General features: G+C 43.2%; 7 protein-coding genes across 16 annotated transcripts in view; 5 read left to right on the top strand and 2 right to left on the bottom strand.

Moving 5' to 3' along the window:
* Positions 1–52: 52 nt before the first annotated feature.
* LOC6493576 (Golgi apparatus protein 1) lies at positions 53–7,030 on the top strand. Of its 2 annotated transcripts, none has more exons than XM_001957993.4 (6): positions 53–1,172; positions 1,376–2,585; positions 2,646–3,031; positions 3,196–3,564; positions 5,956–6,325; positions 6,384–7,030. In XM_001957993.4, exons 1-6 carry the CDS (start codon positions 444–446, stop codon positions 6,659–6,661), a joined length of 3,342 nt encoding a protein of 1,113 aa, XP_001958029.1. In that variant the 5' UTR covers positions 53–443; the 3' UTR covers positions 6,662–7,030. The 2 variants fall into 2 exon arrangements, with proteins under 2 accessions (XP_001958029.1, XP_014764447.1); XM_014908961.3 differs by having other exon boundaries at positions 2,646–3,043.
* LOC6506358 (glutactin) lies at positions 3,574–5,793 on the bottom strand. The gene is made up of 5 exons (XM_001957994.4): positions 5,387–5,793; positions 5,131–5,274; positions 4,418–5,069; positions 4,170–4,363; positions 3,574–4,103 (listed from the first exon to the last, which is right to left on the bottom strand). Exons 1-5 carry the CDS (start codon positions 5,642–5,644, stop codon positions 3,669–3,671), a joined length of 1,683 nt encoding a protein of 560 aa, XP_001958030.2. The 5' UTR covers positions 5,645–5,793; the 3' UTR covers positions 3,574–3,668.
* A 537-nt stretch (positions 7,031–7,567) lies between the features above and the next one.
* Positions 7,568–9,981, top strand: LOC6493577 (stromal interaction molecule homolog). Its single transcript, XM_001957995.4, has one exon. It carries the CDS (start codon positions 7,723–7,725, stop codon positions 9,316–9,318), a length of 1,596 nt encoding a protein of 531 aa, XP_001958031.2. The 5' UTR covers positions 7,568–7,722; the 3' UTR covers positions 9,319–9,981.
* A 172-nt stretch (positions 9,982–10,153) lies between these two features.
* Positions 10,154–13,365, top strand: LOC6493578 (nuclear hormone receptor HR78). Of its 3 annotated transcripts, none has more exons than XM_044714531.1 (5): positions 10,154–10,377; positions 10,787–10,869; positions 10,934–11,263; positions 11,630–11,899; positions 11,967–13,365. In XM_044714531.1, the coding sequence occupies exons 2-5, from the start codon at positions 10,830–10,832 to the stop codon at positions 13,157–13,159; spliced, it is 1,833 nt and encodes a 610-aa protein (XP_044570466.1). In that variant the 5' UTR covers positions 10,154–10,377; positions 10,787–10,829; the 3' UTR covers positions 13,160–13,365. The 3 variants fall into 3 exon arrangements, with proteins under 3 accessions (XP_044570466.1, XP_044570465.1, XP_001958032.1); XM_044714530.1 differs by having other exon boundaries at positions 10,155–10,377; positions 10,934–11,269; XM_001957996.4 differs by having other exon boundaries at positions 10,170–10,235; positions 10,934–11,269.
* A 69-nt stretch (positions 13,366–13,434) lies between these two features.
* On the bottom strand, positions 13,435–14,309 carry LOC6506357 (protein PBDC1). The gene is made up of 3 exons (XM_001957997.4): positions 14,165–14,309; positions 13,996–14,103; positions 13,435–13,936 (listed from the first exon to the last, which is right to left on the bottom strand). Exons 1-3 carry the CDS (start codon positions 14,174–14,176, stop codon positions 13,568–13,570), a joined length of 489 nt encoding a protein of 162 aa, XP_001958033.1. The 5' UTR covers positions 14,177–14,309; the 3' UTR covers positions 13,435–13,567.
* Positions 14,310–14,595: 286 nt separating this feature from the next.
* On the top strand, positions 14,596–15,783 carry LOC6493579. The gene is made up of 2 exons (XM_001957998.4): positions 14,596–14,842; positions 14,917–15,783. The coding sequence occupies exons 1-2, from the start codon at positions 14,713–14,715 to the stop codon at positions 15,705–15,707; spliced, it is 921 nt and encodes a 306-aa protein (XP_001958034.2). The 5' UTR covers positions 14,596–14,712; the 3' UTR covers positions 15,708–15,783.
* Positions 15,784–17,962: 2,179 nt separating this feature from the next.
* The window catches only part of LOC6493580 (receptor-type guanylate cyclase Gyc76C), a 33,780-nt gene continuing 27,566 nt past the window's right edge, over positions 17,963–24,176 (top strand). Inside the window, exons 1-2 of one of the 7 annotated variants that reach the window (XM_044714904.1) lie at positions 17,963–18,174; positions 18,918–19,191. The gene's annotated coding sequence lies outside the window, so the exon portion shown is untranslated. Of the gene's footprint in view, positions 19,192–24,176 lie in introns of all 7 variants that reach the window. The other 6 variants (XM_044714903.1, XM_044714902.1, XM_044714899.1 and 3 more) reach the window with 6 other exon arrangements.

Raw genomic sequence — 24,176 nt, 5'->3', positions numbered from 1 at the left:
AATTACATTTTAAAAATATTTCGGTTTTAAAAACTATCGGTAAAACTTCTAACTATCGTATCGGGACTCTTCGCGGTCTGGCAACGGCTGTGAGTCGCAGGTTGAAGATTGCAAAAGTTTTTTTTTTACATTCTAAATGCCAAAATAGCTAAATAGCGACCTAAAAAAAGGCTGAGCAAATTGTATACGGTGATATTAGCGGCCAGGGGTCGTCTTGAAGCAATGACTAGCACCTAAGAATCACGGATCAGCTACCGGCTTTATTTAACCACGCACTTGCTGCAGTTTTTGTTGCTATTGCTGGAGAGTGCATTCCAGAAGTCGACGAAGTTCCAGCTGGATATTGTATTTGTGGCCGGCTCATAGCTTACGCAAGCATCTTGGCTGTGGATTGTATCGTGGCCTGTTTTGATGACCCCGTCAGATCCATCGGATTGATAAAGATGCTCCGCACTCTCTTGATACTCATCCTGGCTGCTTCCGCTTCGGCCGGGGGTTCTTCAGAGATATCCCGCGACCGAAGATCACCCGTCGACGTGGACAACGATGCCGCCAAAGACATGCACAGTATCATTGACCTGGCTGCCTGCCAGGACCTCAAGAAGCTCTGTATCCACCAGAAGTCCACCGATAACCTCTCCATGCTGGAGTGCGTCCTCACCTTCAGCTCTAGCCAGCTGGAGGAGCTGCCCGAAGGCTGCCAACATGCTGTTTGGCTGCAACAGCGTCAGTTGCAGCTCCCCAGCTGGTTGGAACACCAGTTTCTGCCCGCCTACTGTCCAGTCGAGAGCCCCAAGCTGGAGAGCTGCCTGAACTCCGTCAACCTGTGGAGCTGCCTGGACCAGCAGCGGCTAAAGTTGCCCCAAAACAATGCCTGTCATCAACACCTGCGCCGAGGCTATGAGTCTTTAGGTCCAGACTACAGTGCCGTGGAGGAGTTCTACACGGCTTGCTCGCCACTTGTGGAGGAGCACAAATGCGGTCGCCTGAACATCGACCATCTGCCCTCTGTGCTCTCCCAGTTGGGAACGGTGCAGTGTCTGCAAGCTAATATTCCCAAGACCAGCATGGATCCCACATGTCTCAGCGCCGTCAACTCCATCGAACTGCAACGCGGCATGCTGGAACTGTTCCGAGTCTGCGACCAGGACCTCGCTTTCCTGTGTTCTCAAGTAAGTGGATTACATCTTACATGTTTGGCCAACAGTTTGGTGTTCTTTAAGCTTTCGTTTAGTATGGTATGAGTTTGATAAAAAGGAAATGAATCATGAATCATTTTAGATAAGGTTCTAGATATGTATTTCCAATACAAAGGTCATTCCAACCATACCTCTTTCTTTTCTTAACTCTCATTAAACCTTCTATTTGCTATTAGGAAAAAGCAGGAACATCTGGAGCCTTTAAGTGCCTGATGCGCCACAAGAACCATCCCTCGATGTCCGCTTCCTGCGCGCAACAGATCACCAAGCGGGACCAGCAGATGGGCAGCGACTACCGCGTCTCGCATGGGCTGGCCAAGGCCTGCAAGGACGACATCAAACTGCACCACTGCCGCAAAGGTGTCTCCGAGGACAAGCATGTGCGGCTGGCCCAGATCCTGCTCTGCCTCGAGTCGGTTTCCAAGAACGGGACCAAGCTGGCACCGGCTTGCCTCGCCGAGCTGGGCGATCATCGTCGCATGCTGATGACGGACTATCAACTGTCCCCAGAGCTCCTGAGCGACTGCGCCGATGACATACCCAAGTTCTGTCCGGAGGAGCACAAGGCCCAGCTGGTGAATGGACTGGCGAGCACGGGCGGGGAGATTATCCACTGCCTGCTGTCGCACGTGAAGGCCAGGCGCCAGCAGCGACGGGTGACGGCCCAGTGCCAAAGGGGCTTGGAGACCTTGATCAAGGCGAGTGATGCTGGAGAGGATTGGCGAGTAGATCCGGTGCTGAGGCGAGCGTGCAAGCCTGTCGTGGATCTGGCGTGCAAGGACGTTGAGGGAGGGGAGGCTAGAGTCATGAGCTGCCTGGTGGAGCGCATTGGGACCTCGGTGATGCTGCCCGAATGCGAACAAGCTCTCCTGATTATCGAGTACTTCGTGGCTAGGGACTTCAAGCTGGACCCCCAGCTCTACAAGCACTGCCGAGACGATGCCGTGAAGTACTGTCGCGCGAAAAAGCAGTGGGACGATGCCCAGAACATCCAAATGGACCCTGAACGCGGCCCCATGATCCTGCCCTGCCTGCATCGGATGGCCTACAGCGAAGACGAGCACCAGACCCTGCGGCCAGAGTGTTTCAAGGAAGTGAAGCGAGTCATGCGTCAGCGCGCCATATCGATGGATCTGATACCCGAAGTTGAGGACTACTGCCTTAACGATCTGTCCGTGTTCTGCGCGGACTGCACGGAAAAGGGCAGCGAGATGGAGTGTCTGCAGAAGAACATGGACCAGTTGCAGAAGGAGTGCAAGGCGGTGGTGGTCAAGTACACCGAGGAGGAGGCCGCTCACGTCGAGCTGAACCCCGTCATTATGAGTGTCTGTGGCGAAGCCATGCAGCAGCACTGCTCGTCCATTCTCAAGAGCGGAAAGGACAATGGTAGGAGCTCATCCCTAAACTATAAGTTTTAAACTTTATTTAAATAATCTTTTCTTGAAGGCGACATGATGGACTGCCTAATAGCGCACAAAAATGACGCCGACCTGCGCAAGGACCTGCGCTGCCGCGCCGCCATCGAGCACTTCCAGATCATATCCCTTAAGAGTTTCCACTTCACGCCCAAATTCAAGGCGGCATGTCGGCCATTCGTCCAGCGATTCTGCTCCTCGAGCGCCACCAAGACCGAGGTGGTGGCCTGCCTCAGCGAGGTGATGCGCAACGATACAATCAAGGCGCAGCGCCACCAGATCCCCAAGGAGTGCCGACACCAGGTGAAGGCGCAACTCTACCAGCAGCGGGAGAGCATCCAGCTCGACCCGAAACTGGCCAACGCCTGCAAGCGCGAACTGGAGCAGTTCTGCGACGACCAGAAGGGGCCCGGTCAGGTGAATGAAAAAGCAAGTTGCCTAACGCATCCTTAACCATTTAACTGTCTTAACACGAGGGGGAGGAGTGACGCTGCTCCCCTTGAACACCTCATACTCTAACCAAAAAGAAACTACTCCACAAACCACATACTCACTTTTTTTGTAAACTTTAATGTTAACAGGCCCTGGAGTGCCTTATAAAGAAGACGCCCAGGCTGGGCAAGACGTGCCACCATGCCATCTTTATGATCAAGAAGTCAGAGCTGGGCGACAGCGACACCGACTACACCCTGATGAACACCTGCAAGGAGATGATCTACAAGTACTGCCAAAGCGCAGAGTCGGGGAAGGTGCTGGACTGCCTGAAGACGTTCAAGGATGACTCGAAGTTCGACCAGCGCTGCCATCTGGTGGTGGTCAACCGCATGATTGAGCAGAACACCGACTTCAGGTTCAATCCGTCGCTGCAGAGTGCCTGCGGGAAGAACATAGATCGCTACTGTTCCAATATTGTGGCCACTGCCCTGCCCAACGAGGAGCTCAACGGAAAGGTGAGATGATTGTTTGGAAACTATTATTTATTATATTATTATCGTTTAAGTAGCTACATAGAAGAAACTATGAAATCAGGTTGGTTGCTTGATTAGAATTAGACTCAAAACTCCACATCCTCTCGCTGAAGTCTCCCATTGTTGGGATCATCAATGGCTGCCGTCAAGGTATCCAGCAAGTCCTCGCCTTTAGTTATCTGCAAGGCTAGTTTATTGTAAGGACCACTTGGAGTGCTCAAAGGACTCAGTCCACTGGGAACACCCTCGATGGCAAAGGAAGTCCACACTTCCACCATTTTCTGGGCCATTAGAGTGTCCTGCTCGCCCAGAGGATGCGTGGCGAACAGGTAGATGTTGTCGTTCGAGTGGTGGACTCCCCCATTGAAGGGGTAGTGCTCATTTCCGAATTCATAACCGAATCTCGTGTGCTCACCCTCGTACTCGAAGCTGTACACATAGACAGGAGTGGAGGGCTGGTGGGTGTGGATTCTGTTGGCCAGGGTTATCACAGGAGACTTCATGTAGACCACCGATGTGAGCTAAACAGAATAATATTATTTTTTTTTTAACTTTATAATAAGAAGTGTGTAGTTCCTAAAACTCACATCAAAGTATGCTGGTATGGCGGCTTTGTGGTCGTGGCTTTTTAACAGTTCCGGATTAAAGAGCAGACGGTACAGGAGATTATCAGAGAGTCCTGAGGTGTCCTTTATTAGATTGTCATTAAACTGCTGGGTAAACTGGCGAACTGTCAGAGCGCTAACATTTCCAATACTTTCCGTGAGAATATCGTAATAACCTAAAGTTTAAAGTGATGTTTTTATAATTCTTTCCATTATTTAAGTATACTTACTGGCCAAAACAAAGGAGCCATCGTGTTCTGTGAATCCCGTCAGCAGTGGAATGTGTCGGTCGTAGTTCGTCATCAGATCGGAGGGACTTTGGGGCAGGATTCCCTGCAAATCCCCCACAATGGGTGAAAATTTCTCCAGCATCGTTACTCTCGCCAAATCCACCACCTTGGCCTCCCGCAGACACCTGACCATCTGGTCGTCCAGATCACAGCTGGCACATCCCAGCTGGGCACAGACTCGCCTGGTCTGGGCAGTGGGATCCGCATTGATGGCCCATTTGGCGAAAATCGAACCTGATTGCACAATTGCTTGCTTGAAGAGATTCCCTTCTGTTTTGGGACTTAGGAGCAGGGCACTGGCCACTCCAGCTCCGGCACTCTGGCCGATAATGGTCACCCTTTCGGGATCACCTCCGAAACGATCAATGTGCAGCTGCACCCATTCGAGAGCCAACAGAATATCGGCAATGGGCGCGTTTCCCGGCAGCTCTTCCGAGTAGGTTGACAGCCAGCCCAGAGCTCCCACCCGGTAGTGGGGCACCACCAGGACAACGTCTTTCTCCAGGATGTAGTTGGGCGGGTGGTCCTCAGCAGAGCCGTTGTAGTATCCCCCGCCATAGATGTAGAACATCACAGGCTGGTTGGCAGTCAGCTAAGGGGGCAGTCCTAACTCAGTCTTTCATTCATTCTTGAAGAAAACACTCTTTACTCACATTTTTAGTGTAGATCGATAGATTAAGGCAGTCTTCGAGCTCAGCATCTGACATCTGGCTATTCAAGTTGGTAATCACAGGGCAGCGTTGTCCAAAGTTCACGGCGCTAAGGGTGTCCGTCCAGGCCGACCGCGGCACAGGTGGCTATCGTCGTAAAGCTTATCAGATAATTGCTTTGCGAAAATCTCGATTGTCAATATGACTCTTGAGATTCCATGGGAATATAATGTTGACTTTTGGACGGCACGTGACTCACCCGAAAACGTAGCTCCCCAGTGGGCGGTTCGGCGAATGGAATTCCTCGGAATTGCATAAACGTCCGATCCGTCCAGGCGGTCACCCCATAGTTGCCCAGCACTTCCCCCTGGCCGTTGGCCAATTGCACGGCCACTGTGGGGGCATCGGCGGCATCGGCACCCGGACTGCCGGTCAGGGAGATCACCAGCCAGGTGGTTAGAGCGGCGGTGGCTACTCCGCACAGACTCAACATTACGTATACGCCGCGTCTACGCATGGGAACGGACTGATTGGGACTTGAAGCGCAGAAGAGAGCGCAGCCGAGTGCCGAGCGAACATCAGTCCACGATCAGCAAGCCAGTCCAGCGCGAAAACAGTTTTCCTTAGTTTGTTTTTATTGGCTATCTGATTTTGTTATCTGCAGGCCCGGCAAGTCACCTCTTAATTGGACAACCTTTGGATTAAGTAATTGTTTACGGATTAAGATTATTTTTTGCTGCCAATTTGCTTTCCACTTTCCGAAAGGAAAACACTCTGATTGCCTCAATGCATTTCAATTAATTGGCAATTTATTTTATTGTTGTGCAGGTCATCCAGTGCCTGAAGGACAAGTTCCGGCAATCGGCGCTGGACGAACAGTGCGCCCAGGAGATGGTCAAGATCCTGCAGGAGCAGGCCCTCAACTATAAGCTGAATCCGCTGCTGCAGACCTTCTGCAAGTCGGAGATCCAGGAGCTGTGCAAGGCCCACATGGACGCCGATGAGCATGGCCAGGTGGCCGAGTGCCTGAAGTCAGCCTTCCTCCAGAAGCAGATCATCAACCGCAACTGCCAAATGGAGGTGGCCACTCTGATCGCCGAGGCCAAGGCCGACATTCATGTGGATCCCATTTTGGAGACGGCCTGTACCGTAGATCTGCTGCGCTACTGCTCCAAGATCTCCAGCGGCAATGGGAGAAGTGAGTTTACAGAATCTACAAGCTATTGAATCAATTTATATACTTACGTATCCTTTAGAACTGAACTGCCTAAGGATGCTGCTGAAGGACACGCCCAACTCTCTAGATGCCGACTGCCGCGAGAAGCTGCAGCGACGCATTGAAATGTTCCAGAACGCGGACGAAACGCTGGCCATGCCACCGGAGGACGTGCAGCAGCTGGTGCAACAGGTTGTGGCCTCACCGGCGCGCAAATTCTTCCTTGTGATACTGATGAGCGCCACGGGCCTGGTCTTCCTCACCGGCATCTTCCTCGGACGGGCCACCAAACGTGCAATGGGCTTAAAGAATAAATAATACAATAATAGACTGTAGACTGTAGTTGCTGTGTGCCGGAGTGGGAGTGTGTGTGTCTGTGAGCTTGTTGTTTTCCATTTCGGCTGATCACCCATTGCCCCGGCAGACCGACCGACCGATCGCATCCGATCCAATCCAATCCGATCTGATATTACCTTCCTCTCACCATCCGCCTCTCTGCCCGCCTTTTTGAATATTTTTGTAAGCAATTCGTGGCTTAATCGTTTGTAAGACCAAAAAGTAAGCAAAAAAAAAAAAGAGTAAATAATATGCTAGAGAATAAAAAGATAAAATGCTAGTTCCATTCTTAGGACCTTTTTAATAATAATAATATCACCTGTATATTAAATTGTATTTTTGTAAACAAAAGTTTTATGTGGTGTTTGAAGTGTATTCTTGGGTGGAAATGACTATGAATTCTTGGAATTCTTTATTTTTGAAACCTTTTTTAAAATCATATATAATTTAGGAAATAAATTTTAAATAATTGTATAGTATCTTTGGCAATATAATTACTAGACTGAAACGAGGGAGATTTTAAATTATATCTTAATTTGTGTGCATTTTTTTTATTGGTAGTATATATTTTTTATTAGCCATAAAAATAAAGACGTGTAGTTACAGTTACATGTGTAATCATTATTTAATTACGAAAGCTTTCAAACTATATAATTTTTTGCTAATCTGATCAAGATATTCATTCGACCAAGTCCATTATTTTTGAGCTGTAGATTTTAATTATTCTATGAAAGGATGATGATTATTTTTTGGAAAAAGATGAAAATAAAAAATTTATATTTTTGAATTTTTAAAATTAAACATTTAACGATAATGATCATCCGTGATGATCTAAGAAATTTATACCCATTTTATGGTGTTTTCGGTATGCGGATCTGGTCACACTATTTTTCCATATTTGTTTGTGTCTTTGGGGAGTCAACAGCTTATTTTTGGTGATATTATCTGCTTGAAACTACAAACAAAAACTTCAAATGTAAACTGCAAAGAACCAAGGAATTTGTGTTAATATAATTTCAAGGAAATCACCTGTATCCAGCATAATGCGATGGAATACAGTCTTCAATTTCTATTTCACCTTCTTCTGCTGCGTGTTTAATAACTATGGCAAACTGGGCATACAGGCCCATGACGCACGGGCCCCTGTTCCATCCTCGCACCCTGGCAGCGGCAGTGGCGGCGGCCACTCGGCGGCGCCCCATCCTGAACATCAGCACCTGCCCAGAAGCTCCTACAATCTGCTAAGCGAGGCCATGTCCCAGGCTGTCAGTTCGATGGAGAGCGGATCAGCAGATGGCGCCTGCAACGCAGATGACCTGGACTGCTATCACGGTAATGTACAGGATCGTTTCGGTTTGGAGGCCATTGCCAGCTTGCATCGCCAGCTGGACGATGATGATAATGGGAACATCGATCTGAGCGAATCGGATGACTTTCTGCGCGAGGAACTGAAGTACGACTCTGGCTACGAGAAGAGACAGAAGGCCTTCCACTTTAACGACGACATGCACATATCCGTCAAGGAGTTGTGGGAGGCCTGGCTCCGATCCGAGGTGCACAACTGGACCATTGAGCAGACCACCGACTGGCTGGAGCAATCCGTCCAGCTGCCCCAGTACGTGGACCTGTTCAAGCTGCACAAAGTCACTGGTGCCGCTCTGCCCAGGTTGGCTGTGAACAATCTCCAGTATTTAAGCCATGTCCTTGGCATCAAAGATCCCATACACAAGCAAAAAATCTCCCTTAAAGCCATGGATGTGGTCCTCTTCGGGCCACCCCGTGAAACTGGCACCCATTGGAAGGACTACATACTAGTTACCCTGCTGCTGAGCGCCATTATTGGATGCTGGTATGCCTACCAGCAGAACAAGGATGCCAAACGCCACCTTCGCCGCATGGCCCAGGACATGGAGGGACTGCAGCGAGCCGAGCAGAGTCTGCAGGAGATGCACAAGGAGTTGGAGCGGGCCAGAATGGAGCAGGAGAGCGTGACAACGGAGAAACTGGACTTGGAGCGTCGTTTGAAGGAGGCACCCTCGCTCAGCCCATCGAGCTCGGACTTGGAAGTCCAGCTGCTGAAAAAAGAGATCGAGACGCTGCGAAATGAATTGTCTCGGGCCGAGTTCGAGCTGGCGGACAACTGCTGGGCGCCGCCGCCCCAGTTACAGTCGTGGTTGCAGTACACGTACGAGCTGGAGAACAAGAACCATCAAAAGAAACGTGCATCCGCCGAGAAGCAACTGCAGTCGGCCCGGGAGGCGTGCGAGAAGTTACGCAAGAAACGGTCGAGCTTGGTGGGCGCCTTTGTCTCTACGCACGGAAAAAGTATTGATGATGTTGATCGGTCGATTGTCGAGGCACGTAACGCCCTGGGCGAGGTCACCAATGAGCTGCAGGAGCGACTCCACCGTTGGAAACAGATCGAAACATGCCTCGGGCTGAATATTGTGAACAACAACGGATTGCCGTTCTTGGAGAATGTGCTGTACAGCCGCAATGGGGGCTTACAAAGCTCGATGGGATCAAATTCGGCAAAAGGATCGAGAACACGTATTTCCAACCTCTCCGATGACCTCGACGATGAGTCTGTGCAGGGTAAGATGAGCTTTGAGAACTTTTCTCTGCTTGCCACCGAATAGACACCGAATAGAGTCTCACAGCTATTACATCGTAATTCTTCAAGAAAATCCTACTTCTACTACTACACATTTGACCTTTATTCGTTAAATCCCCAATAAGAGAGCTCTTCCTAATATTTAAGATTATGTTTTAATGAAGGTCATCTAAAAAATGTATCAAATTTTAACCTATATATTTGTAATATATCCTTGTCAATTTTGATGTAAAAATGTCAACTGTTCAAATATTTGTCAAACAAAATGAACGAGGAAGAACTGCATATGTATACAGTGTTCTGAACATGGTCGCATATACATACAAAGTACTTATCACTTTAAAATCGGATATAATGATATAATATATACATTTATGGCAGATATTGTCAAGCCCCAAAAATATGGTTTCGGTAATTGCTGTTCTATCTCAACAAAAACAAAAAAATTCATACTCCTCAGTTTCTTCAAGTAAATAAATTTGTTATCTCCAAAAATTTGATTTGTAAAATCGTATCTTCCAGTTGTAAAAGCAATCTAGATAAATCGTTTAAAAGTGCCTTATTTTGTAGAAAAATTGTTTAATTTTGTATTCAACAAGTGGTTCACACCAGTTAACTGTTTTAGTACATATACAATAATGGATAAATATTGATACTGATAATAAAATATACACTAATCCCTATCGGAGATAATTGAGATAATTTTATTAGGGGGGCTTAATGTTTTGTTGTTTTTGGCTCCACCAATAAATAGACAAATAATACAAATTAATTCAACGAAGATATAAATGATCTAAATTTTTGAACTAAAAGTTCTCTGGTACTTAATACCAAAACAAACGCAAAATACCAGAAGCTAAGACGGTCATACTTTTTTTCCGGCCATGGGCCATTGTGCTAATTGGAGATTCAAGAGTGTTATTTGCTGGACGCTTCAAAGAGGTATTAAACAGGCCCAAACTGCCTTAAAACGGTGTAAAATATTGTGAATTACATAATTCTAAGCAAGTGCCTCGATAACTTCAGTTTTTAAATCCAATAATGGTAATGATAGACGTGCAATAGGAATTCAAAAAAGAGCCAAGTAAGCAAACCAATTTCATTCACTTACCAACACATACGCACCGGAAACGGGTTCTATAGAAAAAAAATATAACTTGGACAGCAACAGCTCAACAGTTGTGTTCAAAATATTAGCGATTACTATTCCCAAGCAGGTGCATAAAGTTCTTCGTAAAGATTAAAGTTTAATCTCGTTAGAAAGTCTGGTTTTTTCGAGGTAGTTTCATAACAAAGAGCTCAAAAATAAATTATGCAAAGACTAAAAATAATAATTCTATTATAATTTAATAATAAATAATGTTTTCTTTACTTTTGGATTATAATTGTTTTGGTTTAAAACGCATCTGTTTTGAATTCGTAATCGTTCTTTCTCTTCTATAATAATTTGTACACTTGGCCTAAATAAAAAATCCAATTGGAATCGTTTCTAGCTTTTTTCAAACGCCAGCTGATAGCACCTTCAGCGCCACGACAATGGACAGCGTTAAGGTTGAGGCGTTCATCAAGAGCGAAGGTGAGTGGGGTCGCGTTACCCGTCGACTCCGAAGCACCTTGTAACCGATTCTCTCACCTTGCAGAAAGCCGAGCAATGCCCCTAATTGGAGGTGGCAGCGTACCAGGAGCCCCCCTCGGACCGGGGTCGGTCGGCGTTGGAGTGGGAGTCGGGGTCGGGGCCGGGTCATCGACCACGCTAAGCGTGGAACTATGCCTGGTGTGTGGTGATAGAGCATCCGGTCGGCATTACGGCGCCATTAGCTGCGAGGGCTGCAAAGGCTTCTTCAAGCGCTCGATCCGCAAGCAGCTGGGCTATCAGTGCCGTGGAGCGATGAACTGCGAGGTGACGAAACACCACAGGAACCGGTGCCAGTTTTGCCGGCTGCAGAAGTGCCTGGCCAGCGGCATGCGAAGTGATTGTAATTTTCGTTTAAGTCGTCGTCTCAAGCAATTATCGAATCTTTGGCCAGCCAAAGTGTACGTGTCCCAGCAGCATTACCATAAGTATGTGGGGGATTTTCCGACCGAGGAGCAGAGGCCACATAGGTTGGGCTCCTAAGCTTCTAACCGGAATGTTCACTGTACTTGATTGCTCATCTTATGATTGCAACTGCTGGGCCGCAAAGACTCCCAACTAGCACACACTCATTCTAACCCACTCACCACCACCAATCACTTATCCCGCCTGGAAAATCATCAAACCGCATCACAGCTTTGCTTCTTGCTCCAATTAATTTCTTTCCATTCTCTCTCTTGTGTAACTTGTTGCGTCCCCCCAGCTGTCCAGCATGAGAGGAAGCCGATTGTGGACCGCAAGGAGGGCATTATCGGGGCGGCAGGTGGCTCATCCGGCTCCGGAGGGGGAGGCAGCTCCTCGAACTACCTGTCTGGCAAGTCGGGATACCAGCAGGGCCGTGGCAAGGGCCACAATTCTAAGGCGGAGGCGGCGGCCACACCTCCCGTTCAGAACGCCCAGGCAACTGCCTTTAATTTGAATGAAAACCTGTTCCCGATGGGTCTGAACTTTGCTGAACTGACGCAGACTTTAAGTAAGAATCAAATCTTTTAAGAAAATGGATATCTTTTAGTAATAATGGATAATAATTCTCTTTTTAGTGCTGGCCACCCAACAACAACAACAGCAGCAGCAGCAGCAGCAACAACAACAACAACAGCAGAGTGGCAGCTACTCTCCGGATCCTCCAAAGGCTGAACCGGAGGAGGATGAAGACGATTCCATGGACAATAGTAGTACTTTGTGCCTGCAACTTTTGGCCAACAGTGCCAGCAACAACAACTCCCAGCACTTGAACTTCAATGCTGGAGAGCCGCCAGCCGCCTTGCCCACCGCTTCCACAATGGGCCTTATCCAGAACTCGTTGGACATGCGTCTGATCCACAAGGGGCTGCAGTTGCTGCAGCCCATCCAGAACCAACTGGAGCGCGGTGGGAATGTGAACGTCAAACCCGAATGCGATTCTGAGGCGGAGGATAGTGGAACGGAAGACGCCGCTGACACAGAACTGGAGCACATGGACCTGGACTTTGAGTGTGGCGGAAATCGTGGCGGGGAGTTTGTGGTCAATGAAGCGGTCTTCGATCAGGATCTTCTCACTGATGCCCAGAGCGCCTTTCACGTCCAGCCGCCGACCCTGGTCCATTCCTATCTGAATATCCATTATGTCTGCGAAACGGGGTCGCGAATCATTTTCCTTACCATCCACACCATGCGAAAGGTGCCGGTCTTCGAGCAGTTGGACGCCCACAGCCAGGTGAAACTGCTGCGGGGAGCCTGGCCAGCTCTGATGGCCATAGCCTTGGCCCAATGCCAGGGCCAGCTGTCGGTGAACACTATAATTGGGCAGTTTATTCAGAGCACTCGGCAACTGGCGGATATTGAGAAAATTGAGCCGCTTAAGATCTCCAAAATGGCTAATCTGACAAGGAACATGCACGACTTTGTCCAGGAGATGCAAACGATGGAGGCAACCGACCTAGAGTTCGGTCTGCTCCGGCTGATCCTGCTCTTCAATCCGTCGCTCTTGCAGCAGCGCAAGGAGCGCGCCTTGCGGGGATACGTGCGTCGAGTGCAGCTCTACGCCTTGTCGAGTTTGCGGAGGTTGGAGGGAGCCGACGGTAGTGGCTCTGGAGAGGAGCGGTATAACAGCCTGGTGGCTCGACTGTTTCCCCTAAGCAGCCTGGACACTGAGGCGATGGAGGAGCTCTTTTTCTCCAATCTGGTCGGCCAAATGCAGATGGATGCGCTGATTCCGTACATCTTGATGACCAGCAGCACCAGTGGACTTTAAATGGAAGCCTTTTCAAGCCCATAGACTATAAGACTGAAGATGGACCAAGTGCGCCAAGTGGGCAGTACACGAAGCAAATAGGAAAATCCCCATAAAATATATTTAATGTTTAGCAGACAATATTGCAACTTCTGGATAGGTGTTAGTCCCTCGTGTAATAGAAAGAATTCCCAATAAAAATTGTTTTGGAAAATTTTATTAAACTATCCACAGTATGTTTTTATTTTTTTGTCCATTTACTGCAAAGCTTTCAGCCTATTCATTAGTCAAAAATATTTTAAAACAACTTTATGCATATTTTTTATTTTTTGAAAAATATTTTGATTGCTTTTAAAATAATATCTTAGACGATCATCGCCTAAAATGCTTTATCCTCTTTACAACTTACATCTAAACTAGGGCGAGTCTTTATTGGTCTTCCTGGGGTTCGGGGATCTTTCGGGCGGGTCTGTGTTTCTTGTGCACCTCGTGATTGAGTCCTTCACGGTTACGGGCTATCTCAATGGCCAGGAACTGCACCCGGAAGACAAAGATTGAGTTGTCGGGGGAGAACTCCTTGCTGGCGTCCGCTCGCATCAGTGTGCCATAGGAGTAATCTTCCATTTTGTTGAACTTCTCGGCAAACTGCCGCCACTTGAGCTTCTCCACGGCGGATTTGAGGATGTCATCGCTGAGGAGACCGACCTTAAGATCCGGGAAATCCTGTCGGAAGGTGGCGTATATCTGGTCGTCGTACGGGGTAAGTTTCAGCTGAGATGGATCGACGCTAGTAAGCAGCTACAATCGGAAAATTGTCATTAGATCATTGTAAACAACAATTAAGACTTAGAACTCACATTGAAGTGAACCTCGGCATGTTCCAGAGCTTTTGCGGCCCACATTTCCTCCACCAGGGTATCGTTTCCAAACTCCTCCGCCGGTCGCGACAGCAAAGAGGCTCCTTGCTACGAAAGAATCTCATTAAAATTTAGGGATTCCATTAGGATTCATCGTCACAAAACGTACCATTAACTCCATTATTTCGTATTAAATCAGTGATATTCCTTCTAGAAATTAAGAGAAATATCAGCACGTTTTTAATTTATATTAATGTTATGTTAGAGGTGGAGTCCAAATCGATTTTTTCAGTTATCGGTAACATCGATATTACGGGAAATTCGATTATTCCCTATTTTCACAATTCAAAAAAACGGCGCCAAACCAAATCGGAAATTGTCGACTTGCTTGAAAATAAGTACATTATTCTTTGCCTATTTCTTCTGGAAATGGAAATTTCCCCATAAATATTAAAAATAATCATTTGTCAGGAAAACGTGTAAAAGATTTCGTTGCATACTTTAAGGACTCTTGTATCTTGAGCTTGTTTTATTAAAATTTTAAATATACTTTTTCAAAGTTAACATAGGAGTACGTGGGTAATTTGGCTTTGGTTGTCATTTGGTTTTGAAATTATGAACATAAAAATTCTCATTTTCCACACATACTCCGACACACTCGGTTGTTGTTTTTATAAACACACTTGTTTAAGCCAATAGGAAAAATTTCTGAAAAATATGTTTGAAAACATTAGTTTTCTATTTTTGTGTGCCCTGGCTTTTCTCGCCTGGGCCCTACTCTGCTTTCTGCACATGGTCGAGATCCAGAGGCGGAGCGCCTCCGATTACCGAGTGGAACTGTACACAGGTGAGTCGAAAGATCGCAGAAAATTGGGATGTCCCTTCCCGGAAATCAAATTTATTTTCCCATTTTACCTTTAGAACACCCCGCCATTACATTTGCCCCACACCAGGCTCCTGATTTGAATTCTATGCCCAGTGGCACCTACGACTTTGCAATGAGTTTCGGGGTGATTTTTGCGATGACATTCGGACTGTCTAAAGTGCTCCAGCTGGCGGAGGGACATGCCAAGAGTTATCTTAAAACTCGTGACGAGCTGCGTCCGGTCCTTGTTGCGAGACCCATTTCTTTAAATGAGGAACAGAATTCACTGCCCAAAACAGTCAATGAGAGATGTCCAGATCCTAAATCCCCAGATATTTCACCGGTGGACGAAAATGCGGAGCTGAAGCAGCAGCTACAGGCTCTGCAAGCCCACTGCCTTGAGATGCGAGAGCTGCTTCAGGAGCTGCGGGTCAGCAGTAGTTTCAGCAGCCATACCAATAGCAATACCATCGCAATAACCTACGATGATGATTCATTAGATCCTTTAGTTTCCGAGGAATCTGATACCCAGGTTTGGAGAAGAAACGACTCCATTGCAGAGTTCATTTCCGGATCATCGCAACCTTTCATTGAGGACATGGAGCCAAGAGTTCCGAATCCTTCCTTAAGCCAGTCTGGCCAAAATATCTATATAACGAACAGCCAGATCCACATCAACGGCGGCGTCTTCTGCACTGGAAATCCCGTCAATGTCGATCTCTGTCGACAAGCATCGAAATACAATTGTAAGCCGAGCGAATTCCTTCAGGTTTTCGACCACTTTATTAAAGGTCCCAAGGAGCGCCCAATGATAGCTGGAATTCGCTGCAATAGCTACCTCTTGTAATGAATTTGACAAAATCCAGAAGCGTATTAATGTAACTGTAAACAAAAAATAATAATACTCATGCTATAAAATATTATGTTTTACTGGTTATGTATTTGGAATAACCCCATTTAAATTTTCCGCCAAGCTATATCAACAGTTTAGTGTTGGGTAGCGTGCGAAGTCGATGTCGATTTATAAACATTGTTTCAGCTTTGCATTAATTAAGCTAAATATAATTAAATAGCAAACTAAAAGTTAAATGGATCAAATAAATTTTAAAAGATTTATTATGTACAGTTTTTTTAACATTCATTTAAATAAAAAGGCTAAACTTAGCCTAAAAAAAGCTAAGCTGCCAGCTCAGTTTTACTCTCCTGGCGCGCTTAATTTAAAATCAATTTTGACATTCAACTAGCTCATCAACTAGCTAATGGATTAAAACAAAATATTGGGTTTACAAAATATGCACTCTAGTTTTTATTACGATCGTCTTTGCTTTCAGCACAAGAAAATCTGGATGAAGGTGTCAAGAGTGCCATAAAAAGTTACTATTGTAACTTTTAAGAGGGAAGTATACATTTTTCTTGTTATGTACACATTTTCATTTTCCAGTGTTACCATTTTCTTTAATAAGTTGGAAGTTTCACATTCTCGGAGTGACTTGCAGCATTTTTCGCGTCAATATAGATCACGATCACTCTCACTATCTAACCACTATCGAAATGTATGTCTGTTAGTATGTGAATTGCGGTTTATTTACGTTTTCATACACCACAGAACGGGTCGGATTAAAGTCGGAAGGGGTTGTGATTTAAGGTTAATTTGGCAAAACAACGCTATTTATAGATAAATACATTTTTGTCTTAGTTTTGTTTATTCAAGAACCCAAAAATAATTTCAAATATGTACGTATTTTTATACAAATATCATATAAGAACGTAGACCCTATAACATTATTGAGTCATGCAACAAGTTGTTGTTGAGGGTTTGATTAAATTTTTCTATTTCTTTATACTGCCCTGTCTTCTTTGTTTTCCTGTTTTGGTTGCTTGAATGCATATGTACATATGTAAATTACATTTTCCTCTTGGACTTTGCCAGATTCGTTTAGCACCTTTTTAGCGAAAAGTTTCCGACGGAAATTGTCAACAGAAATTGAAAAACTCCCATGTAAATACTCCGCTCACATGTACACACACACACGTACGCATACACACGGAGAAAAATACATCCATACGCATACAGGCGCAGCTCTTAATAAAGATTAACGCATTTCTTATCAAGCGGTGATAGCAGGCAAAGAAGATGGAGAGACACAGAGAGAGAGAGAGAGAGAAAGGAAAACAGCTAGAGCTAGCTTTTCGCATTGGAAAATAGAGGCACAGAGAGAGCGATAGAGAAAAGCGTTTTGATATCTTTTCTCTGCCTGATTAGCAGCGTCTAGTTTTTCTCGTGTTATTTATTTGTTTTCTGGTTTCTACTGCCTCGTCTTCTTCATCGTCTTCCTCTTCACAGCAGCAGCCGCCTACGAACGTCGGCGATGCCTGCTTTATTTTCGCGCCGCCGCTGATAAAATAAAGAACAATATTAATTTAAGTTTAAAAATAGAATTTGCTGCAGATGCCCATTGCATGAATGTGTGCGAGCGAGAAAGAGTAGAAAAAACAGAGGGAGAGAGCCAGGCCATAGAGAGAACCTTGCTTGATCTCCGCTTTTGGCCCCCAGTCTGTGATTCCACGCTCTCAGTAGCCCCCATTCTCTCAGCGGGTTTCTCTCTGTTACTTTGGGGCACACACATGTTGATCTTCAGGAGAGCAGATAGCAGAGAGTGGAGCATGCGGACAGTGATCCAAAAATGTGAGAAAAATGCCATCTAGCGGGAAAAAACTTTATATTATATGAAAAAGGTGTTTTTATTCTCATACGTAATATGTAACTGTATTTAAAAAAAATCACTCATACGTAGTGTTGTCTTGTGCCATTAATGTACCGCGAAAAGTGTGCTATAGATTTCGCTGTTTCTTTCAATTGGCATATGGGTCGTATGAGTAACTTTTATCACAAGCACTTTAATGCATAAAATTTCATGATAAAATGATAATAAATAAAAACTTTTTACTTAATATTGCATAAATACTTGAAAATTTTAACAAAAACCATTCATTCATAAATCGAACACGACAATAGAAGAGAGCGGCCGAGAAACTGCCAACCCGACATCACTGGGAGCATGCCGAGTCGCTTGCTCGGTTTTTGCTTTTCGTTTGGGGCGATTGGGGCTTCAGTATTGGGGCTTTCAGTATTCAGTATTATTCTATTCGCCTGCGCTTCAAGTTGCTTTTTCGCCAAAGCCGCGTGCGTCGCCCCAAATCACACTCTCTCGCACACCCGACACTCACACAGAAAACGATATTATGCATATGTATGTTTAATATATTTTCTGATTGGATTGGGGCGAAAACAAAACCCAAAAAGTGCGAAAAAAGTGAGAAAAAAAAAATATGTAAAAAGCCGAACAGCATTTCGAATAATACAATAATAATTATGTGTGGTTGGTGTTAATAATTATTGTTGAATGAAAAACAAATTCCGCCAAATGTGTTAACAAGAGTGTTTGCAGCCGCAGCGCCATAAAGTTTACAACAATGCCACACAATAAAAAATAACAAAAAAAATAAATAAATATATAGAAAATAAAAAAACGAAGAAAAAAAATAAAGCAAAAACTGGAATTCGTGATAATTGTTTTTCGAACAAGTGTGAGAGAGGGAAAAATGCAAAGATAACAGATTTTTCGAGTCCCTGATAAGCGATTTATCTCGGCCATAAAATTTGCTGATACTGCACAAAAAATGTAATGTTGGAGACCAGAATTTTGATATGACAGGGTTGAGAGATTCTTCTGGTTACTCGACTGTGAAACTGCCCGAAACTAAAATTCGAGCTGGAAATGCGGGGATTTTGTTTTCCAATTTGTTTGTTTGGAAAAACCCGCCGTTCTTCCAGATTCTTCGCTGCAATCTCATCTCTTTCCATATATTTCCCTCATTTAACCTACCACAATGCAGCGCAGCTTCTCTTTTCTCTTTCTTTTCCATACAATTTCCCTACAATTTACAACGTTCCACTCTCTTCCACTTGATATTTTTTTGTGCAATAACAACAACAATGACAAAAGCATATTGAAATGTATATTATAATTAACCGCAATATTTTCCATTCGAAAAGTAGAGTGATCATCAACAACAAAAGCACAAAGTGAACAATTGTTAAAAAACCAAAAAGCAAGTCAATTAAAAGAAATAAACACAGTGCAACAAAAAAAATACATAAAAAGAGTAGCATAGCAGCAGAATAGAAAAGAAAAAGCCGAGATCCCCCAGATCGTGGAAAAACAAAAGGTTTATCTAACTGTAAAGAAGAGCAGCCAGCGCCAACGTGGGAGGCATCCGCAGCGAAAACTGATGACGAAACGTCATCGCCAGGCACAAGGCCAGCTAATGTGAGTGATTCGAGAACCCCCATACCATCTACCATCTACCATCCGGGATAAAATCTATGATAATAGTTAAATCAACTAATTGTTAAATAGTTAAATATTATTATTAAGTTGTATGTGAAAAATAAAGATTCAAACTGTGTTCTGGGCATCTTTTATTTTGGCTTCATATCTCCTTCAAATATTTTTAATCCATCTGGAATTTGCAAAGAAAAGTGGTTTTATTTTTCCCCAAAATTCAATTTATCCAACATCTCCGAATTCTTTTAAATGCTTTGGTGGAAACACACTCTGTGGAATTTAAAATCGAACTATATCTCTCGTTCGAAATAATTACGTGCATCCATTTGCCAGATAACTTCCAGGGAGGGATGCAGCCACTACCCGTTGAAACCAAAATACTTTGGTTAGCCCCACCCGACTCCTCTACTCGGTTTCCCATTTAAACACCACCCTCCCACCCCATAAAAAAAACAGAGAAAACTTCGATAAAATTTTGGCCACTGAAATGCCGGCAATGAACCGCAACAAGTTGGCTTTTCCTACCATTTCGAATGAAGAGGGCGGACGTAGAGAGTGCCTGGCATTCTTATTTTCTTTCTTTTTTGGCTATTAGGCATTTTTCTGACCAATTTCAGTTGCGTTTTCTAGTCGAATTAAATTTTTATGGTGTGGAAATATTAAAGGCAAAAAAAAACTAATCTTTTTTTGGGATATTTTGTGTGTTTACATTATTCCCTGTTTGCCAATGAAATTGAAATGTTCGATGTTTCTCAAAGAGTTCTATATATAAAATTGTGTATTTATAGTGTGGTGTGGGGCGGCTGTATTCGCAAACAAGCATCTGGGTCTGTGTCTGTTTCTGGGTGTTTTTGGGTGGGTGGCTACTGCTCGGGCTAGGCAGAGTGTAATTGACAGCTTCCTCGAGACAGTGCAGAATATTATTTTTGGAAACTGGCAGAAACGCAAAACGCTCATAACTTGAACTTTGAATTGAAATTTTTGGCTCTTGGTATCTGTTCTTTGTCAACATTTGCTCGGGAATACAAATGTTTCCCCGCCCATTTCCAATGTTGTTTATACAAAAATATTAAGTAATAAAAAATTGCTGATCCCATAACCGTTCAACCGACTTCAACTTCCCCCATAACTTCAAAGACAGCCAGGCCGTCGGATTAAACAGGTGTTATAGGAAATGGGGAGAAAAAATTTTTATTCAAATCGAGTATCATTTGCAAAGTTTTAGATTTTTATTGGAATTTATTGTAATTTAGTAACTAAAAGTTTTGGGATTATATTACCAAATTAATGAATACAAAGAGATGCATGTTGAATGAAAGTATTTTTTTATTTGTCCTAATTATGTTTATTTTTTTTGGCAAAAGTTCAAGCTTGCAAAAACATACACTCGCTGCTGTAATTTCCCAAGGGTTCACCATCAAACACTACCCAAAAAAAAATATTATAATAAAATGCATTAAAAACGAGCAAAAAAGTGTATGGTTATGGGTACTTAGGGTAAAGAAATAATTTGCATATGAAATATGCATGAAAAAATTGATTAAAAATAGCAAAAACATTAACAATTTAAAGCCTCATTTAAGGAGCTCTCTCTGACAGTATTAAAGATAAGTTTATAGGAAATATATATATCTGATATTCCTAGACATGTTCCTAGAAAACGTGTTCTTTCCAACTCAAATATATTTCTTTTTGATCGTTTTCACTTTAGTGTTTTTTTTTTTTTTTGGGTTGTATTAATGTTTATTTTGCGCTAAAACCGCAAAAGTTTTTGCGGTTCTGCCACGACACAATCTTATCATCTAATGTTCTAAAAATAGAAGCAACAACAAATATAACAACGGCAGAATGGATGGGGCCCCATCGTCAGTTCCGTCCCTGAGCGGGCCTCTGGAACTTGGAACGAAAATTGTCGCCCAACCTTTTTCTGCTCTATCTCTATCCATATGTGTGTGAAAATAATATGTGGCCTGGGTGTATCTCTATCTAAGTATCTGTATCTGTTGCTCTATTCAGCAGCATTATATCTTTTTGCAAATTTCGCTAACAACAACAAATTGTATTGTATATTTTTTTTCTTTCGTTTTTCTGTAGTTGTGAATTTTGTGTTTTCTTTTAGAGCGACCGTGTGATCATTTAGCGTTCTGCTAATTTAATTTGTATCCTCTGTTCTTTGGGCGTCTGTTTTAAATGTGAATGTGTCCGATTTACTTAAGATTTTGGATTTAAAGATTTATTTTGGTCCATGTTCAATAATAATTTATTTTCAAAGATAAAGAATCTGTATTTCACTTTCTCTACAAATAATTTTAAAAAGAGGGAACCATATCTTTCAGTTTAAATCAAGATTTTCTCTTTCCTAACTATACAGAGAACTTTAATCTTTTTTTTATCTAAAACTGAAAAATATATATTTAAAAATAGGTATTATCACTTAAAAACAAAATAAATGAATAAATCAAACCCAAAACAGATCTGTCAATTGTTGGCATGAAATTTCACGCCTATAATTAAATTATAAGTCAGACTCTAAGTGAAACTAATAAAATATTCCCCAAATCGGAATAAACCAAGAGCCAAGATGTTCTTAAAGAAGCACTCTTCTTGGATTAAACATTTAATATAAATAAGACTGAATAATACTACTTACTAAGTTTTTATATTAAATAATCAATTTAGAATAATCACTTAACTTATCGCCAGAATCTAATCATAATTGTGGCTGCAATTAATTATAAATATTAAGACCTCCACCTAAATGTAGTGATCTATGGCACTCTCTGGGCTTTACAGTATTGGAAGTCTATAAATTCAGATACTGATTACAGAATAATGGCCCAGAGTATCTCAGTTTCGTTGTCAAGCCGCAGTATTACTGTCATTTTGTTTAACAATCCATTTATCACCAACCAACCTGAGGAAAGAACGCAATTTTTGTTTTTCGTCACAATTTTCTGTGCTGTCAAGCCTGAAAAGTTTTTCACGCGTTGCAAAAATAATAAAAAAACACAAATCCCAATGAAAATGGACAGAAAAATATTAGAATTTGCAAAAATTTCCATAGATTATTTCACGAGATTTCCGAGGAGTTACAAAGAAGTTTCTGGACTTGCCATTGGATGGTAAGTTTTGAAATAAAAGAGTTAAAGCGGCGAATATTTGGCGAATCAGTTAACAGGGGTTTGTCGATGATTTTTAATGGCTTTGCACGGCCAATGGCAAAAAACAAATTCTGTTTGCACACACTGCTTACTGGGGGTTACTAGGAGGGAAGATGTGTAGCAAAAATTCCACTATAAATAATTTGGCACTTGAGGAGCGTTTGCAGTGCATAAATTAGACAGAACGTGGCAGACACCAGGCACTAGGCACCAGGTGACCGTGGCAATATCAATGCCAGCCTTCTGGCTCACTTTCTCAAAGTCATCTGAGCCAACAAAGCGAAGACGCTGCCTGCCGGCTGCCGGAAAGGATTTCCTGAAATACTTCAATATCCTTCAGTCTGTAATTAAATTTGCATATATGCAAATGCATTAGAATCTATACAAGCTCTTGTCGTAATTGGTGGCAAAGGGGGCAAGCTGCATGCTGTTGCTAATTGTTTAGAGTTTTGACGGCTTTAGGATGATGGATTAGTTGGTAATAGTTGGGACTGTGTACAGAACAGAGGCAGGCTCTTGTTTTCCAACGGAATTCATAATGAAATGCATTCTCTAATTTTGTTGCGATTATGCCACATTTTAATAAGCTTGTTTTATAGTTTATTAGTCTTTAATGTAATTAGCTCTTACATATTTTGTTTAATTTAATTATTACCTAATTGAAATTCCATTTGAAATTCTTTGTATAGCACTTTGCCACAATTATTTTATTAAATGTTGAGCCAACAGTGGTGAGGAATTTAATTTGAAACTATAAACTCTTTTTTTACAAAATGTGCCTACGCCACCCACAATATTTGAAGCATAAAATGAGCAAAGCCCAAAATTCAGTTTCCCGGGAAACCATTCCTCTGCCTTCTCCCCATATGTGTGTAGGATCTGTCCGTGGGGGCAACCTCTTTTGGATGCACTCATCCAAACATCCGTGGTAATGTGCCACCCGCCCCAGGTTTAGGAGAGCCTAAAGTCGGGGGATCGATAAAATACTCTCTGCGGTAAGCATGCGAAAATCGGACTAAATTCCTGGTTTACATTTTTGGAAGCTATTTAAGAGCGGCTAATTTATGAGGATTAGGCGGAAAATACACCCGAGATAAATAGTGTTACCTAAATTGATAGAAAAACACGTTCTAAATTGGCAAAAAATTCAGTTAAAAGATAGCTTTTCCAGTGTATATAAGCCTCTTTGTTTTTGCGCCAATTAGCTGATTTAAAAGCAACGTCATAACACTTCACGCTAAATGTGTATGAATATTCCGAATTTTCCACATACTAGATGGCGAAAATATACGCTCTGAATGAATATATTTTTGCGATGGTTATTTTGCGATGGCGGAAACACTAATAAAAGAGGAGGAACTCGATGTATGATATGTCCTTGTGCCCCATTCATGGCTGCTCTGACTTTTCGCCGATACATATTTCGATGGCATTTATTGGGGGAATTTCGATGGCATTTATTGGGGGAGAACGGAGTGCATGGAATTCAATCAGGAACTCGGCATGAATTATAGAAGATATTTAATTAATTGTGCAACGTTGGTAGGGTGCTCAGTTGGACCAACTTTTCAGCACTAATTCCCTTTTAAGCTTTCATAAAAATTTCAAACAACACATTTTCCAAAGTTTCCCAGTACAATCCCAGTTGTCTGTTGGCGAGTTTTGTTTCTCGAAATGGGACAGAACTTGGAGGGTAATTAGCCAACTTACAAGTAAGCAAAGTTTGTGGTAAAGTCTTTTCAAAAATAGAAGTAAGTCTAAGTAGAAAGTCATGTTTTATTTTCAAATAATAAGTGTTTTGTGTCG

Source organism: Drosophila ananassae, chromosome 2R, assembly GCF_017639315.1.
Source record: "Drosophila ananassae strain 14024-0371.13 chromosome 2R, ASM1763931v2, whole genome shotgun sequence".
NCBI lineage: Eukaryota > Metazoa > Arthropoda > Insecta > Diptera > Drosophilidae > Drosophila > Drosophila ananassae.
This window is presented reverse-complemented; position numbering and strand designations above follow the sequence as displayed.

What these genes read in the sequence shown, in the direction of transcription:
- LOC6493576 (XM_014908961.3), top strand. Translation starts at nt 444, where the DNA reads ATGCTCCGCACTCTCTTGATACTCATCCTGGCTGCTTCCGCTTCGGCC. An exon ending in ACGAGGAGCTCAACGGAAAG is followed by an intron (nt 3,565 to 5,955) that starts GTGAGATGATTG and finishes ATTGTTGTGCAG; the next exon opens with GTCATCCAGTGCCTGAAGGA. An exon ending in CTCCAGCGGCAATGGGAGAA is followed by an intron (nt 6,326 to 6,383) that starts GTGAGTTTACAG and finishes CGTATCCTTTAG; the next exon opens with AACTGAACTGCCTAAGGATG.
- LOC6506358 (XM_001957994.4), bottom strand. Translation starts at nt 5,644, where the DNA reads ATGCGTAGACGCGGCGTATACGTAATGTTGAGTCTGTGCGGAGTAGCC. An exon ending in TATCGATCTACACTAAAAAT is followed by an intron (nt 5,070 to 5,130) that starts GTGAGTAAAGAG and finishes CTGCCCCCTTAG; the next exon opens with CTGACTGCCAACCAGCCTGT. An exon ending in TGGCTCCTTTGTTTTGGCCA is followed by an intron (nt 4,364 to 4,417) that starts GTAAGTATACTT and finishes TTTAAACTTTAG; the next exon opens with GTTATTACGATATTCTCACG.
- LOC6493577 (XM_001957995.4), top strand. Translation starts at nt 7,723, where the DNA reads ATGCGATGGAATACAGTCTTCAATTTCTATTTCACCTTCTTCTGCTGC.
- LOC6493578 (XM_044714530.1), top strand. Translation starts at nt 10,830, where the DNA reads ATGGACAGCGTTAAGGTTGAGGCGTTCATCAAGAGCGAAG. An exon ending in GGCGTTCATCAAGAGCGAAG is followed by an intron (nt 10,870 to 10,933) that starts GTGAGTGGGGTC and finishes CTCACCTTGCAG; the next exon opens with AAAGCCGAGCAATGCCCCTA. An exon ending in CAGCGGCATGCGAAGTGATT is followed by an intron (nt 11,270 to 11,629) that starts GTAATTTTCGTT and finishes GCGTCCCCCCAG; the next exon opens with CTGTCCAGCATGAGAGGAAG.
- LOC6506357 (XM_001957997.4), bottom strand. An exon ending in ATGCCGAGGTTCACTTCAAT is followed by an intron (nt 13,937 to 13,995) that starts GTGAGTTCTAAG and finishes TTCCGATTGTAG; the next exon opens with CTGCTTACTAGCGTCGATCC.
- LOC6493579 (XM_001957998.4), top strand. Translation starts at nt 14,713, where the DNA reads ATGTTTGAAAACATTAGTTTTCTATTTTTGTGTGCCCTGGCTTTTCTC. An exon ending in CCGAGTGGAACTGTACACAG is followed by an intron (nt 14,843 to 14,916) that starts GTGAGTCGAAAG and finishes TTTTACCTTTAG; the next exon opens with AACACCCCGCCATTACATTT.